Raw genomic sequence first — 16,242 nt, 5'->3', positions numbered from 1 at the left:
ATTGCACTTCCTCCTTTCTCCACTGTGGAATATCAGAGCTAATTTTGATTTCATTAGGAGTCTAGTTACAGGCTGCTGAGCTCACTTTGGGCTAATGGTGCACCAGCACTGAGGCTCCCCTACTACAAGCTGAATTCACCAAAGAGCTGAACTGACTAAGAGCTGAAATCACTGAGCATTGTGTTAAGTAGTGGGGGAGCCTGAAAATATATTGTGGAGAAGTTTGTGGGATGGCTGGTGTACCTTGTGGACAGGCTGGTGGAGCAGTTCAGGGGACGGCAGGAGCTGCTGGTGGGACACGGAGCTGAGCAAAGCAGTTCGTGGGGCGGCTGGTGGAGCGGAGTGGAGCGAAGCAAAGGCCTTTGGAGCTGTGGGGCGGTCAGCTTCAGATCATGTAAGTTGCCTTTTACCCCCGCCCCCATCTCCACCCAGGTTGGGAGGTAAAGCTCTGCAGATAAACTTTTGAACTCTGGAGCTGCCCTGACCAGGGACAGAGACTTTTGGGTCATTGGACTTTTGGGACTTTGGGTGATTTGGGGTTGCTGGACTCAAGAACCAAAGAGAAAGGGCATGCCCCAATTTGCTTGGGGTGGGTTTTTTTGCTCATGGGTTGTGTTATGAATCCTGTTGGTGGTGTTTCCCCAACATAATGCCACATTGTTTCTCTCTGTTATTAAAAGGCTTTTTGCTACACTCAGACTAGGTGCTTGCGAGAGGGGAAGTATTGCCTCTGGGAGGTGCCCAGCGGGGGTGGTATATATTTGTCCCAGGTCACTGGGTGGGGGCTCGAGCTGGTTTGCATTGTGTTATTGGAATGGAACCCCTAGATACTGAACCCGGCCCTTGTTGCTGCCAACTCTGACGGGCAGAAGGGTTACACAGCCTTAGGAATTGGAGCACAGCACATTCTAGGTACTGACTCAGCCTGTTGCCAAGGCAGAAGGAACTCTTACGACTCTAGGTCCTGTCAGAACATAAGAATGGCCATACTGGGTCAGACCAAAGGTCCATCAGAGAATTAGGCATTAAGTGGTTTGATGAGGCTAGGGAGCTGGAGATGTTGGAACCGCATATAGGCCAGCTAGGGGATTGCAGACATCTGCACAAGCTGCACTGTCACTGGGAGTTTGGCCTTTCAGCTCTTCCCCCCCAGCTGAAGTTCTGATTGAAGGAACAAGCTGCAGCTGCAGGGGAGACTGGGGAAGCACACTGCAACTGCCCAGGTTGGATAATCTCAGTTTCACATGCAGCATTTGGTGCCAGTGATCTCTGCTGTGCACTGAAAGCAGCAGCTTATGGCTTGTTCCTCCTGAGAGGGAACAGCTCAGTGCTGGGGTGGGTCCAAAATTGTGGGCTGCTCAAGGTGTCCCTTCTCCTGTAATTGGAGCATGCCTTTCCTAAGGCTCAGGGGACTACTTGTGCTCACTGTGTCTCTGAGGCTGGCAGCACCCCACAGATCCTCCCCAGCTGCTGAGCAAGTGCCCGGACAATGCCCACGTCCAGCAGCTGCAGAGGGGCATGTGCAGAGCAGGAGGGGAGGTGCTCAGAGCGCTCAGTTCTATGAATGTAGTGCATCTGGTGAAGACGCTCCATGCTGACAGGAGACAGTTCCCCTGTTGTTGCCATAACAACTCCCCCCCTGCAAGAGACGGTAGCTGTCAGCAGGAGAAAATCCTGCCACCATATCACTGTCCACACCATGTAACTTACATCACGGGGGGGAGCTTATTGTCCATAGGCCACAGAACTTCCCTTAAACAATTCCTGCAGCAGAAAAACAGCCCATCTGGATTTGAAGTGGTCAGTGATGGAGAAGCCACCACAACCTCTGGTAAATTGTTCCAATGCCTAATTGCTCCATTGTTAAAATGTGCACCTTCCTGCCAGTCTGAACAGTGGCTCATTGTCTTGCCATTTCACACTGGAGAGAACGTCACCCTCTACTGTAAGTAGGAACTTCACTAGACCAGCTCCTACTGCAACTGTAAGCTGTAGGAACTAACCCTGTCAGTAATAACTCTGCTCTGCCATGGCCTCTCCCAGGTCAGGCCCCCAAGGGTGTTGCTAGTGCTAAGAAGTGCATTACTAGTAACACGTGGGCTGTGCAGAACTCTTTGCTGGTCTCAGAGTGTTTTGCAAAGGTGAATTGGTGCCACCATCGCACTCTCAAGAGGGAAACTGAGCCCCACTTGCCCAAGGTCACAGGGGACGCTCATGAGAGAGCCTGGAAGAGAACCCAGGCCTTGAGCCCTAACTGTGCCATAGACAGGAGGCCACAATTTGTTTTACAGAAGCATCCTTGGGAGTAGGCCGTGAATCCAAAGCCCAAGTAATGCTCACTGGCGTGGTGCCCATGTCCCCAAAACCAGAGCTCCATGTGGATTGAAAAACTGGGCGGGGTCACACACCAATGGGCTCTTTTCCCTTTGCCCCTCATTTTGGATCCCCCTGGGCCCCATGTCCACTGCTCACTGGGGAGGGCAGGTATGTGCAGCCCCACTGCTAGGCCTAGTGGGCAACTGCCTGTCAATCTTTCATTCCAACTAATCAGCAGAATATGGGCAGCCGTGTGTGTGTGTTAATCTGGGCATAAGTGTTTAACTAAAGACCAAAGGGAACAATCTCCCTGCGAGGAAGGAAAGAGGGGAAGGAGCATGCTCTCTAGCAACCGGGGCTCAATGTCCTGTTCAGGGCAGCAGGGACAGGGGGCGTTTACTGGGCAGACTAGAACATGGGAATTGAATCCAGCTGAAGTAACTCCATGTTGGATTTCCTGTTGTTTGTATCCAAAGGGAAAAACAGCACAGATAAAAACAAAGCCCGGCCGCACTGGGAATCCCATCACCCTGCTATTTATTCCTTCGCAATCTAATTAAAGCAGCAGGAAATTAGCTTTCCTGGAGCAACTGCAGGAGGATGCAACTGACTCTGCGTGAGTGGCTTTTTCAAAAGAAATGGCAAGAAGGGCCAGGGCGCATGTGGGGAGGGGGTGGGGGATCAGGTCCCCAGGAACATGCTGTCTCTACTGGCTCGATTTAAAACCAGGCGTAGGGTGGGAATTTCCCCAACGCTGCCCACAAGGAAGCCCCATCCCCTGCTGCCACTAAGGTACAAGACAGAGCCGGCCAAAGCCTATAGTTAGCCTATAGTTACCAAATTCACGGTCCATTTTGGTCAATTTCATGGTCATAGGATTTTAAAAATTATAAATTTCATGATTTCAGCTATTTTAAATCTGAAATTTCACGGTGTTGTAACTGTAGGGGTCCTGACCCAAACAGGAGTTTGGGGGGGGTCACAAGGTTATTGTAGGGGCGGGGGTTGTGGTACTGCCACCCTTACTTCTGCGCTGCTGATGGCGGCGGCGCTGCCTTCAGAGCTGGGCAGCTGGAGAGCGGCAGCTGCTGGCCGGGAGCCCAGCTCTGAAGGCAGAGCCACGCCAGGAGCAGCGCAGAAGTAAGGATCACATGCTATTGTATTGCCACCCTTACTTCTGTGCTGCTGCCTGCAGAGCTGGGCCCTCAGTTAGCAGCCACCGCTCTCCAGCCACCAGCTCTGAAGACAATGCAGAGGTAAGGGTGGCAATACCACAACCCCCCTAAGATAGCCTCGCAGCCCCCCTGCAACTCTTTTTTGGGTCAGGACCCCTAGTCTGAGAAATGCTGGGTGAGATCTGTATGGTATATGGCAGGGGTCTCAAACTGGGGGTCGGGACCCCTCAGGGGATCATGAGGTTATTACATGGGGGGGGTCGCAAGCTGTCAGCCTCCACCCGAAACCCCACTTTCCCTCCAGAATTTAGAATGGTGTTAAACATGTAAAAAAGTGTTTTTAATTTATAAGGGGGGTCACACACAGAGGCTTGCTATGTGAAAGGAGTCACCAATACTAAAGTTTGAAAACCACTGGTATACGGTAAAGGCACACAAAAGACCAGATTTCATGGGGGGACACCACATTTCATGATCTGTGATGCGTTTTTCATGGCCATGAATTTGGTAGGGCCCTAACTATAGGGTCAAGTGCTTCTTGGGATAGGCACAGCCAGGGTCTGCTGCAGCCTGGTAGTGGGGGGCACAGTGAACGGGGAAGGTCTCTCTCCCCTTGCTTAGCTTCTGGCAGGTTCCAGGTGGTCCTACAGCAGCAGTGTCACTGGCAGGGAGCGACCCCACTGGTAAGTCAGGCCAGCCACAGAGGAGGCTCATGCTGCAACCCCATTATATCAGCTGATGGCAGGGGGGACCCAGCACCCCTGAGAATCAGGCCCCACTGCTACGGGGAGGCTGTGTTCGAACAGCGGGCCCCAAGCATGGCCAGTGAGGCAGCTGGCACTAAATGCTACCCCTGCTGTTGGAGAGACAAGGTGGGGATAGCTTTTATGGGACCAATTTCTGCTGGGGGAAGAGAGACGCTTTCCAGCTGCTCGGAGCTCGTCAGCATAAGCTGAAACTCAAAGATATGCCCTCCCCCACCTTGTCTCTCTAATGTCCTGGGACTCACACAGCTACACCACTGCAAACCCCTGGTATTGGCAGAGAGGCTGAGAAGTGGGTTCCCCTCTTGACCCTACAGATGGTCCCACAGCTTAGCGGGAACATGAAGCTGGAGCCCGGTAACCTGCAATGGAGATGCAACAGGGATTCATAGATTTTAAGGCCAAACGGGACCATTCTGGGGAGGGGTGGAGGAAGTGTCCTTCAGGGGTGAAGGAGTGATGCAGGCCCTGCTTACCCTGCAGCTAGCCCTGCCTCCACATCAGCTGTAGTGAAAGGGGAGTGCACTGCACAGGATGCAGGGATTGCTGCACCCGATGCTATGGACCGAGGATGCTGGGCAGCACCTTTTGCCAGCCCAATCCCCCTTGAAAAACACACCACCAAGCGGTCTGTCCCTGAGGTGCCTTGCCAGGCTGCATTGACCAAGCCGAGCCATTTAATGCTGCCAGCTGGCTTCCCCCAGCTCTGTTGCTGCAACGCAAAGACACTGCAAAAAAGCAACCACTGATGGGCTCCTGGTACCCAGGCTCTTGCCCCTATGTCTTTATGCCCTTCATACTGTATGTGAATGAATGCACATGCATGTACACCCCAAACCAAACCCATGTACAAGCCAAAACCACCGGACAGACATACAGGGGGACAGATGCACTGACTAGATAACCATCATTAAAAGCAGCTGCAGTGGCAGGGTTCCCTGTTTCTATATGTTTAAGGGAGCGCCTAGAGTAGAGATGGAGACTTCCAGTGGGAGAAGGCAGGCATGGGCGGGGGCTTTCTCCAGGGTCATAGGTCTAGACCAGCTGGAGCTAGCGTTTCACAGCTCAGTAACCACATAGTCTTGTTTTGCATCTAGATATTGAAGTTTGCTTCCATCTACCCCTTGGAACAGATGTGGGGACTGCAGGATAGGCAGGGCTTTGCCATGCATGGCCCTGTCTTCCTGCCTCCAATACCAGACCCAGAATCCTCGCAGCTTGGCTCCATCTCTTTGGCGCAGGTAATGTGCAAACAGCACATGTGCCTCGCTCTAATCACCCCTGGGAAGGCTCATGGGTACAGCATATCTCTCTGTGCCAGGCAGAAAATGGGTTCAGCCAACGGTAACACTAATGCTGGCAAGTGCTTTGCACAGGTCTTTAGAGGACATTAGCAAGGCTGCTTTAAGCTTCAGAGCAGTTGCATCTTGCGAGCTGCCCCACCTGAGAACTCAGAGCCAGGCCCAAACCCCAGCTCCCAGGGCTGCAGCTCATGGCCATTTCAAACAGGGTTAAAAAGTTAACCCTTTCTTTCCAGTCGCTCTCCTCACACACACTGCCATCTTTGAATGTAACCCCAGGATCTGCTCCCTCCCAGCCTAGCTTCCCTGCCCTGATGTCATGACCACAGCTTTGACTCCTCACACTGATTTCCACAGCAGCACAGTGACTGACATCAAGCAACTTGGTATTATAACTTTAGATTTCGGGTGGGGGGAAAGGGGGGGAGAAGGGAAGGGTACATGGGGAAAGCCTTCGCTGTCACACTTCTATTCAAGGAGAGCAAAAGAACCAGCAGAGACAATCAATCCCTTTCCCCCGCTCCAGGCTGCCTTTCCCCATGTTTGTTCCATGCTAATTATAACCTTACAGATTCCAGGGTTGGTTGGGCTTTCTTTTTTTAGGGGGGGAGGAGGAGTTTCTAAACCAATAGACAACCCACTAATGACAACTCAACAGGACAAAGTTGACTGCTTGGACCACCCTGCTGCAGCCCAGGGGCAGGAGGCACTAACAGCTTTATACACAGTGCAAAAACCACTCTCCAGCTGGGCTGGGATTTGTTTTTAAAGGGACACAACTAATTTTAAACATTGTTTCTCTCTGTTCTGTTCCCAATAATCCCACAGAATCCCCCTGGGGGTACGTGTTTTCCAGCTGAATTTTTGTCTTTCCAGTTTCACAATTTCTTTTCCATCTGCCTATTCCTAGGGCAAACGAGCGAGGTTGATGGGGGGTCCTGCTATGAGTTGTTCATCTGCCCCAGGAGAGAGACCTCTGTGCGTTTTCCTTGAGGGCTGGAGTGTGTGAAGGGCACTGCTCAGAGCTGCGTGGGGGGAGGGTGGGCGGAGGGGAGGTGGACAGCGCAGGATCTCAGTCTTCATAAAACAGGAAGCACATTTTAAGTGAAGTTTAGTTATATTTGCACCACTGCTGACACTCTCCCTTCCCCACCTTCATCACCTTCCTCAAAAAATAACCTCCCACCTGGGAGACTTTTACAGGGAAATGCCCCACCTGCAACTCATTCACTCCCAGGCTGCCAAGCAACCACTGCACAGTCCAGCACAAAGTGGTTCTAGATACTAGTATCGGTGAGCCGCATGGCCAGTCACATCTGTTTGTATTGTATTTTGTCAGCAAATGTTCCTTCTGGCACTGGGCCCAATTCATACATTTTCAGATCTGGAGTCAAACCCTCCTGCATTTCGGGGTGGCTGGAGCTGGCGTTGCTGGCTGGCACTCTGCTGTGGCTCCTGCATTCAGCACAGCTGGGGCACCTAGTCTAGATACCATCACACTTCATATGCTGCTGGAAGAGCAGAGCCTATCTTCAGAAAGGCCACTCTAGCAGTGCCAGTTGATTGGCAAACAGGCCCTATGGTGAACGCAAGGTACTTTCTGTGGCGTGGCAGATGTTTATCAGCTGGATCCACTGCTCTAGCTTCTGGTGGTGATTATACAGTAACTGCCTGTTCAGGGAATGTGTCCCAGCTATCAGCAACAGAAACAAACGGCCTCCTGGGGCTTGCTGACAGCTTAGCTTGTATCTTGGCCCCCAGCCAGGGTCTGAGTGCAAGCTGCCTATTGGTTTCCTGGCTGCAGGACGTTTAGGCTGTGGTGACAAGGCACTAGCTATTAACAGAGCATCAAGGAGGGCCACTTTGGCAGCTCATCAGGAGCCAGAGGGCTGCACTGCCATCACTATGGGTCAAAACTACACCTACTGCCAAAAGCACTGGGTCCTCAGCCTGCACTTAGCCGTACCCCTATTAGTTCAAGTGCTCCAAGAGGAGGTGGCTCCTGGCAGGTGAAGCCAACCTCTGGAGGCCAAACCCCTGGAACAAAGGGTTAACTGTAGAGTCTGGCTCCCCCAACAGAGAGCAGAAGTCTGGATAACGAGCTCCAGTCAGCCACTTTTCTCCTCCGGCAACTACAGCCCAATCAAGCCCTTTCCCCAGCGACAGACAGCAGACGCTGGGCCCAGTTCCACACAGGGGTAGCATGGGTTACTGAGAGCTAGCAGTGCCCCGGTTAGGCTGCCTGTTATCCGTATTATGGCAGTGGTGGGAGCCCCAGTCATGGACCAGGACCCCACTCTGCTAGGTGCTGAACAAACCCTGCCGCATAGAGCTTACAATGTAAGTATAGGACAACAGATGGCTACAGACCAAGGGGGAGTTCAAGGGAACAGGGAGCCGATACTGCGCAGGGTGATAGGCAGCTTGCAAAGAAACGGGACACAGCAGAAATATTTCAACTTTTTTATTTGTTTAAAAACATGTTTGTGGCTCCCTCCCCAGATAAGGCTGCAGCCAGGATTACAGGACCCGTGTCTATCGATCAATCCGCCCCCTCTGGAGTTCATGTCACAGCGTCTACACCTACAGCCTGTGGTCCCACCAGGAGGGCGGCCCAGTACAAGTGGCACAGGCACCAGGCCGTGAAGAGTCTGTGGCTCAGAGCCACACCTCCCTTAAAAAAGATAATTAGAAAAACCATCTGCAAGAATAAAAGCAGTTTTGTAGAAAAATAAGCTGGAATCTGTGGGAACAAGGGGCTGGAAGTTGGGAGCTCCCCCACTCCCCAGCACTGCGGCCACTGTGTGCTCACAGCCACCGGAGAGCCACAGCCACTCACTGCTGCTTGGAAACTTTTTAAAAAAAAAAAAAAAAAGTAATTTCTTCCAAATTTCCCCTGCAGCCACAAATTCCGCAAGCTGCTCACATAAACACACTGTCTTCGGCACAGGAAACGCTCTGCTGTTGTGGAAACATGAGCTTTCCTTTTCAGCTAAACCACATGCTTCAGATTCCCTGTAAACAAAGGGAGAGAGAAAACAACATTTACACTGAGACTAGCTTCAGTCTCACAAGGAGGCAGACCAAGGTATTTTTTTTGGTTGCATACAGGGCTGTTTGCTTTGTCTTCAACGCTGCTGTACTCCGATTGGGGGTTGTTCCTCTCCTTCAAAACCCCAGGAAGAAGGGATTTTTGAAAAGTGTGTTGGAAAAGCACTGATGCGAAATCCAGCAGGGCTGACCTCTGGGAGATTAGAGCACTGCTTATGACTTGTCCCTCCCCTGTCACTGGCAGAGCTGACAAATCAGTAAGTGATACAGACACACTAGCCCTCAAAGCAGATCAAATTCCCAACATGCCAGACAACATCTTGTTCTCATTGAGGGGGTTTGTGCAGGGTTCCACAGCTCTCTTTCAAACCCAGCTTTAAGGGGCTGCTAAGGGGAACGAATCATTTTCATTAAGCATTTGGACTGGAGACTAATAATTAGTTCAAATGTATCAGCCATGAACCCTTCATTTCCTTAGGTCTTTGCTTGCTCAGGATGTCCTATAGGGCTGGAGGCACTGCCTGGCTTCCTTACTCTGAAGACCCTCCCTGGAAGTCAATAATGATTCTGTCTGGGTAAGGGATGCAGGATCTGGTTATTAACTGGAATCATGTTGGATCACAGCAAGCTTTGCATTTTTGTTCTCTGACCACTCTTCTGTCGGAATTTTAACAGATTTAAGCCAGGGTTAGAAAAAGGTCTTCAAGAGCACGGTGTTTAAGGGGCATGTCAATTAAATGCCTGGGTTTGAACCACATGGCTGGTGTGGAGAAAGTAAATAGAAAAGTGTTACTTACCCTCTCAATAACATAAGAACCAGGGCTCACCCAATGAAATTAACAGGCAGCAGGTCTAACACAAACAACAGGAAGTGCTTCTTCACACAACGCAGTGTCACCCTGAGGAATTCGTTACTGGGGACACCGTGAAGGCCAACACTCTAACTGGACTCAAAAAAGAATTAGGTGAGTCCCTGGAGGATAGGGCCACCAGTGGCTATTAGCTGGGCTGGGCAGGGACACAACTCCATGCTCTGGGTGTCCCTAGCCTCTGTTTGCCAGAAGCTGGCAGTGGACGACAGGGGATGGATCACTCGATGATTGCCCTGTCCTGTTCATTCCCTCTGAAACTCCTGGCACTGGCCACTGTTGGAGACAGGACACTGGACCATTGGTCTGACCCAATATGGCCGTTCCGATGTTCACAGAGCCCTTAAGCCTGCAGCCCTGCTGACAAGAGCTGTAACCGCTGGACATCTGCCCACTACTCAGGGTTAGGACTAGCTGGCACGCAAATGTGAAGCCATGATAGGACACCGAGGTGCTGCAGTAAGTGATGGTGGTGATCCTCTGACTTCTCCTTTTTCTGAGGCTTGACCATCATCCCTCTACAACATGCTAGCATGACTCCATTGCTGAAATCCTCAGCCAGTTCCCCATCTCCTGTCAGACAGGTTCAAAGGTCCAGCCCTCCCACCAGGAGCAGTGTGTTGCTTCCTGCTTATTGCACAACTCTGACTTCCCACAGAATACTGACTCAAGTTCCAGGCCTTGGTCCTTATCTTCAAGGCGCTCCATAGCCTGGATCGAGCAGATGAGACTGTGGTTGACAACTTCACTCCTCTGGCATGCTGGATCTCTCTACAGCCTGTGCAGGAGAGACTTCCTCAGGAGCCAACCTGAGTCTGTGGAACAAACTCCCCCAAGAACTAAGGACCATCACAAACCTCCCCATCATCTGCTCGAAGGGCCAGACACATTTCTTTGGCCTCTCTTCTCTAATATAAACACGTGGCAGCAGGTACAGAATTATACAAACCTGCAGACCCAAGTAGTGTACTGCACACTTCTCATCCTGGGGGCGGACATGACAGATGTTAGCATGTTGCTTATCGAACGACTAGAAGGCGCTCAGATACTCCAGCGACGAGTGCAGTGTGAGAACCCTAGATTTTTCCAGCCAAGATTAGGGGCCTGCTCCCATTGAAATCTAAGGGAGTTTTGCTATTTTCTAGGCTTCAGTGGGTGAAGGGATCAGGCCATAAGATGGGGAAAAAACACATGTGGGCTTAAATTGTGAAAGTCAGGAGGCCCAAGTATATGTATGGACTGATAAGCGAATCAATTACTGGCCTGACAGCCCTACATACAGATGGATACCCTCTCTACTGACATGACAACATATACATGGCAAGCTTCCCTCCCACTGCCCTGCTGACTCACCTGGTCCCTGACCCTGAGAAACCTTCCCAATGGGTGACAGACTCCACCGCTTATTCATTCCTACTCCTCCATGCTGAGGCCCCAGTTGTAACAGTGGCTTTTGTGATGGGGACACCATCCATATTCATCCCCACTGCTCTTGGGAGGCAGGGAAGGGCTGTTATCCATGGAGTACAGACAGGGAACCGGGATCCAGAGAAGCCAAGGGCACATCCACACAGAAACGCTACAGCTATATAGCAGTAGGGCTGCATTTGTGCCACTGTAGTGTAGACACTTACTGCAGCAATAGAAGGGATCTCCCATCACTGTTGTAACTCCACCCCTCTGAGAGATAGAAGTGGCATCTACCCCTGGGCTTAGCTTCATTAAATCACACAGGGTACAATATTTTCCACAGCCCTGGGTGATGTAGTTAAGCTGGCCTAGCTTTGTAGCACAGACCAACCCACAGTGACATGCCTAACGTTATACAGGCAGTTTGGGGTGCAGCAGGTCTCCAGAGTCGTAGGCTAGCGCCATAACCACTAAGCCATCCTGGGAAACAGAAGACTAATCTTGTCTCCCTTTGATGAACAAAAACTCCTGTAAGCCCTTGGATCTCCTCAAAGCAGCTGCAGTGCCAGGAAGGTGAATGGCAATTCTGTATCTACACACAAGCGAAGGTCTAGGTTAGATCCTCAGCAGATGTAAATCAGCATCAATGGCGCTGAGGATCTGGGCCTATTTACAGCTTTTATTCTTTAGGTCTCAAACAGGAAGAAGTGGCTAGGGCTTCCCAGGACTCTTGGCAAACAATTTGTAGACTCAGAGACATTAAGGTCAGAAGGGACCATTATGATCATCTAGTCTGACCTTCTGCACAATGCAGGCCACAGAATCTCACCCACCCACTCCTGCAATAAGCCTCTCACCTATGTCTGAGCTACTGAAGTCCTCAAATCATGGTTTAAAGACTTCAAGGTGCAGAGAATCCTCCAGCAAGTGACCCGTGCCCCATGCTGCAGTGGAAGGTGAAAAACCCCCAGGGCCTCTTCCAATCAGCCATGGAGGAAAATTCCTTCCCGACCCCAAATATGGTGATCAGCTGAACCCTGAGCATGTGGGCAAGATTCACCAGCCAGATACCCAGGAAAGAATTCTCTGTAGTAACTCAGATCCCACCCCATCTAACATCCCATCACAGGCCATTGGGCCTATTTACCACGAATAGTTAAAGATCAATTAATTGCCAAATTCATGTTATCCCATCATACCTTATTCATGTTATCCCATCATACCTCAGAAACTTATTGAGCTTAATCTTGAAGCTAGATAGGTCTTTTGCCCCCACTGCTACCCTTGGAAGGCTGTTCCAGAACTTCACTCCTCTGATGGTTAGAAACCTTTGTCTAATTTCGAGTCTAAACTTCCTGATGGCCAGTTTATATCCATTTGCTCTTGTGTCCACACTGGTACTAAGCTTAAATAATTCCTCTCCCTCCCTGATATTTATCCCTCTGATATATTTATAGAGAGCAATCATATCTCCCCTCAGCCTTCATTTGGTTAAGCTAAACAAGCCAAGCTCCTTGAGTCTCCTTTCATAAGACAGGTTTTCCATTCCTTGGATCATCCTAGTAGCCCTTCTCTGTACCTGTTCCAGTTTGAATTCATCCTTCTTAAACATGGGAGACCAGAACTACACACAGTATTCCAGATGAGGTCTCACCAGGGCCTTGTATAACAGTACTAACACCTCCTTATCTCTACTGGAAATACCTCGCCTGATGCATCCCAAGACCGCATTAGCTTTTTTCACAGCCATATCACATTGGTGGCTCATAGTAATCCTGTGATCAACCAATACTCCAAGGTCCTTCTTCTCCTCCGTTACTTCCAATTGATGCGTCCCCAGCTTAGAACTAAAATTCTTATTATTAATCCATAAATGCATGACCTTACACTTCTCACTATTAAATTTCATCCTATTACTCCAGTTTACAAGGTCATCCAGATATTCTGTATGATATCCCGGTTCTTCTCTGAATTGGCAATACCTCCCTCCTTTGTATCATCCGCAAACTTTATTAGCACACTCCCACTTTTTGTGCTGAGGTCAGTAATAAAAAGATTAGATAAGATTGGTCCCAAAACCAATCCCTGAGGAACTTCACTGGTAACTTCCCTCCAGCCTGACAGTTCACCTTTCAGTATGACCCGCTGTAGTCTCCCCTTTAACAAATTCCTTATCCACCTTTCAATTTTCATATTGATCCCCATCTTTTCCAATTTAACTAATAATTCCCCATGTGGCACCGTATCAAGCGCCTTACTGAAATCTAGGTAAATTAGATCCACTGCCTTTCCTTTGTCTAAAAAAATCTGTTACTTTCTCAAAGAAGGAGATCAGCTTTGGCACGATCTACCTTTTGTAAAACCATGTTGTATTTTGTCCCATTTACCATTGGCCTCAATGTCCTTAACTACTTTCTCCTTCAAAAATTTTTCCAAGACCTTGCATACTACAGATGTCAAACTAACAGGCCTACAGTTACCCGGACCACCTTTTTCCCTTTCTTAAAAATAGGAACTATTTTAGCAATTCTCCAGTCATAGGGTACAACCCCTGAGTTTACAGATTCATTAAAAATTCTTGCTAATGGGCTTGCAATTTCATGTGTGAATTCCTTTAATATTCTTGGATGAAGATTATCTGGGCCACCCGATTTAGTCCCATTAAGCTGTTCGAGTTTCGCTTCTACCTCGGATGTGATAATATCCACCTCCATATCCTCATTCCCATTTGTCATCCTGCCATTATCCCTAAGATCCTCATTAGCCTCATTAAAGACTGAGGCAAAGTATTTATTTAGATATTGGGCCATGCCTAGATTATCCTTAACTTCCACTCCATCCTCAGTGTTTAGTGGTCCCACTTCTTCTTTCTTTGTTTTCTTCTTATTTATATGGCTATAGAACCTTTTACTATTGGTTTTAATTCCCTTTGCAAGGTCCAACTCTACTTGACTTTTAGCCTTTCTCACTTTATCCCTACATGTTCTGACCTCAATAAGGTAGCTTTCCTTGCTGATCCCTCCCATCTTCCACTCCCTGTATGCTTTCTGCTTTTTCTTAATCACCTCTCTGAGATGCTTGCTCATCCAGCTTGGTCTACAACTCCTGCCTATGAATGTTTTCCCCTTTCTTGGGATGTAGGCTTCCGATAGCTTCTCCAGCTTTGACTTGAAGTAATCCCAGGCCTCCTCTGCCTTTAGATACATAAGTTCTTCAGTCCAATCCACTTCACTAACTAATTTGGCAACTCTAGCTCAGTTACTTTCAAATATGCAACAACTACAACTTAATAAAGATGGCACACAGGCCTGCGCCAGTATTCCCTCCCCCAATTTCAACACTACCAATTTCTCTGTAGACTCACTGCTTTACATCCCAAACAGATCATAAAGGCTTTTACTGCATGCCCAAGGAATGGATGCACCACTGTGTAAATTTACTGCTTTGCACAGTAGTTCGGGTCTGTTATGACCAGCACAGACTTGGCTGGAAAAGCCGACAGCAGCCAGAACAACTGAGCAGTCAGCAAAGCAAAGACTGAAATTAAGAACAGACTTGACTGTGTTGCAGAATTGTAGCTGTGCTAAGGTATCGTTCACACCTTGCTGGCCCATGGTCATCGCTGCCCTAAACGAAACCAATGGGACCCTCTGCTTTTCACAGATGGAGACTTATGAAATTATCATCATCTCGCTACGTCACCACATGCTGATGGTGCATCACACCACAGCAGCGTAACAATGTCACCTCATCTGGGTCTCTCCCTAGCTGCTGGGAGGACTGAGATCTCTTTCCTCTCCTCCTCCCAGTTCTGGATCTTGACTCAATACATGCCTGCTGGTATGGAGGGGAGGACAGCATTTGAGAAGCCAATCTCAGTAGCTTTCTGCTCTGCCGGAGCCACATGTGCACTAGGCAGCATAACACCATACCCCTAAGTGGGCTACTGGCTGTGTGACTGAATCTAGCACCTTGGGATCTTAAAGCATGAGCCTCTCTTGCCTGAGTTAAGAGACTAACCCAGGCTGGTGCAGGCTCAGCCACTACTAGAGGAGGGCAGAGCACGGCACAGGGTGGGTGTGGGTTACAGCAGCTCAAGGACTTGCCTGCTCTTGGTGGTCCAGAATGAATTGAGCACTGGTCAGATACTTGCACACCAGAAGGGGTGCAGAGATGACTGCAAGTGGTGTGTAAACGCTGGGCTGAGGCCCTTTCTCAGGCAGACACACACCTTGGCTCTGCATTGTTTGGCTGGCTCGTTCACCAATTGATTTATATTTACTAAATACTTAAATTAAAGCTGTAAAGAAAGGAAAGGGCAGAAAGAAAACACACCATGCTGCAGAACAGGACACTTCGGTATGGGCTGCTTCCCTGTGTGCCCCAGGCCTTTGTTATTCTCCATTGTTCTGCTTTTTTGGCACCGTAGAAAGCAGTTTGTTTTATTTTCTGTTCTTCAGGCAGCCAATTAAGCACTTCAGGCACATTTAATCAGTGATGCTTTCATTTTATTTGTTTCAGCCAGACAGCCTCTAAACACTTGGCAAGACTGGTGCCAACTGGCAAGCACACGCTGCATTCTTACACAACAGCCAGCTGAGCTGCATTTCAACAGACTTGACAGTCTAACTTCATTTAAAGAAATGAACCCTTAGACAGGCAATTCCGGCTTGGAACTGCAGAGAGAGGAGTGCATGTTTATATATATCCTACTCTACGCTGGGAACACTGTGCCCCTCAAGACTGTTCACATCCCCGCTTTTAATCAAAATATAATTTAAACCTGGGTGGCTGAAGCCTGGCTCACAGGTCATTTAAAGGATTCTATAATGTGACACACAGCTGCCTTCATCTTTAATACAGAATTAGAGGCTCCCAGCATGCAATGCTCCATGTAGAGCTGCAGTTGGGTCATGATGGAAAATTGCATGGCAGGAGCTGTACTCTCTGCAGTTTGCACATCAATACTCAACATGGACTGAGCATGGGTGCGAGTGGCTACATTTCATGCAAATTAAGTGAGGTTCTCAGATTCCTCTCAAGTTACCAACACAGCTCTCAGCTGTTGCGAACCAGTTCTTAGCACCTAAGATGCACAAGCAATGGTGCATAGGGAGAGGAGGTTACAGTGATGTTAAACAGGCTGCAGCAGGGCCAGGAAAATTAGCAACAGCCAGTATCTGACTAGCTGTGAGGGTGAGTCACCCACGCCTCAGGGTGCAGTTATTGCTTAAGAGCAGAGGAGGGGATGCACATTTTTGTAGACAGAAGTCAGGATGCAGGATCCCTTCATGAGGGGGGCTGGCCCCCTGTATAAAGCCAGGTTGTTAATCAGATTCCCACTGATTTACACTCG

At 49.3% G+C, this 16,242-nt stretch overlaps 1 protein-coding gene across 7 annotated transcripts in view; it reads right to left on the bottom strand.

Moving 5' to 3' along the window:
- The window catches only part of HDAC8 (histone deacetylase 8), a 156,097-nt gene that overhangs the window by 20,039 nt on the left and 119,816 nt on the right, over positions 1-16,242 (bottom strand). For 3 of the 7 annotated variants that reach the window (XM_048863411.2, XM_048863414.2, XM_048863419.2), the window contains one exon: positions 8,006-8,571. The exons of the other annotated variants lie outside the window; for them this stretch is intronic. In XM_048863411.2, the coding sequence (XP_048719368.1) occupies positions 8,563-8,571 (9 nt within the window). In that variant the 3' untranslated portion in view covers positions 8,006-8,562. Of the gene's footprint in view, positions 1-8,005; positions 8,572-16,242 lie in introns of those variants that run through there. 7 annotated transcript variants of the gene reach the window in all.

The sequence above is a fragment of the Caretta caretta genome, chromosome 9 (assembly GCF_965140235.1).
Source record: "Caretta caretta isolate rCarCar2 chromosome 9, rCarCar1.hap1, whole genome shotgun sequence".
Classification (NCBI taxonomy): domain Eukaryota; kingdom Metazoa; phylum Chordata; order Testudines; family Cheloniidae; genus Caretta; species Caretta caretta.
This window is presented reverse-complemented; position numbering and strand designations above follow the sequence as displayed.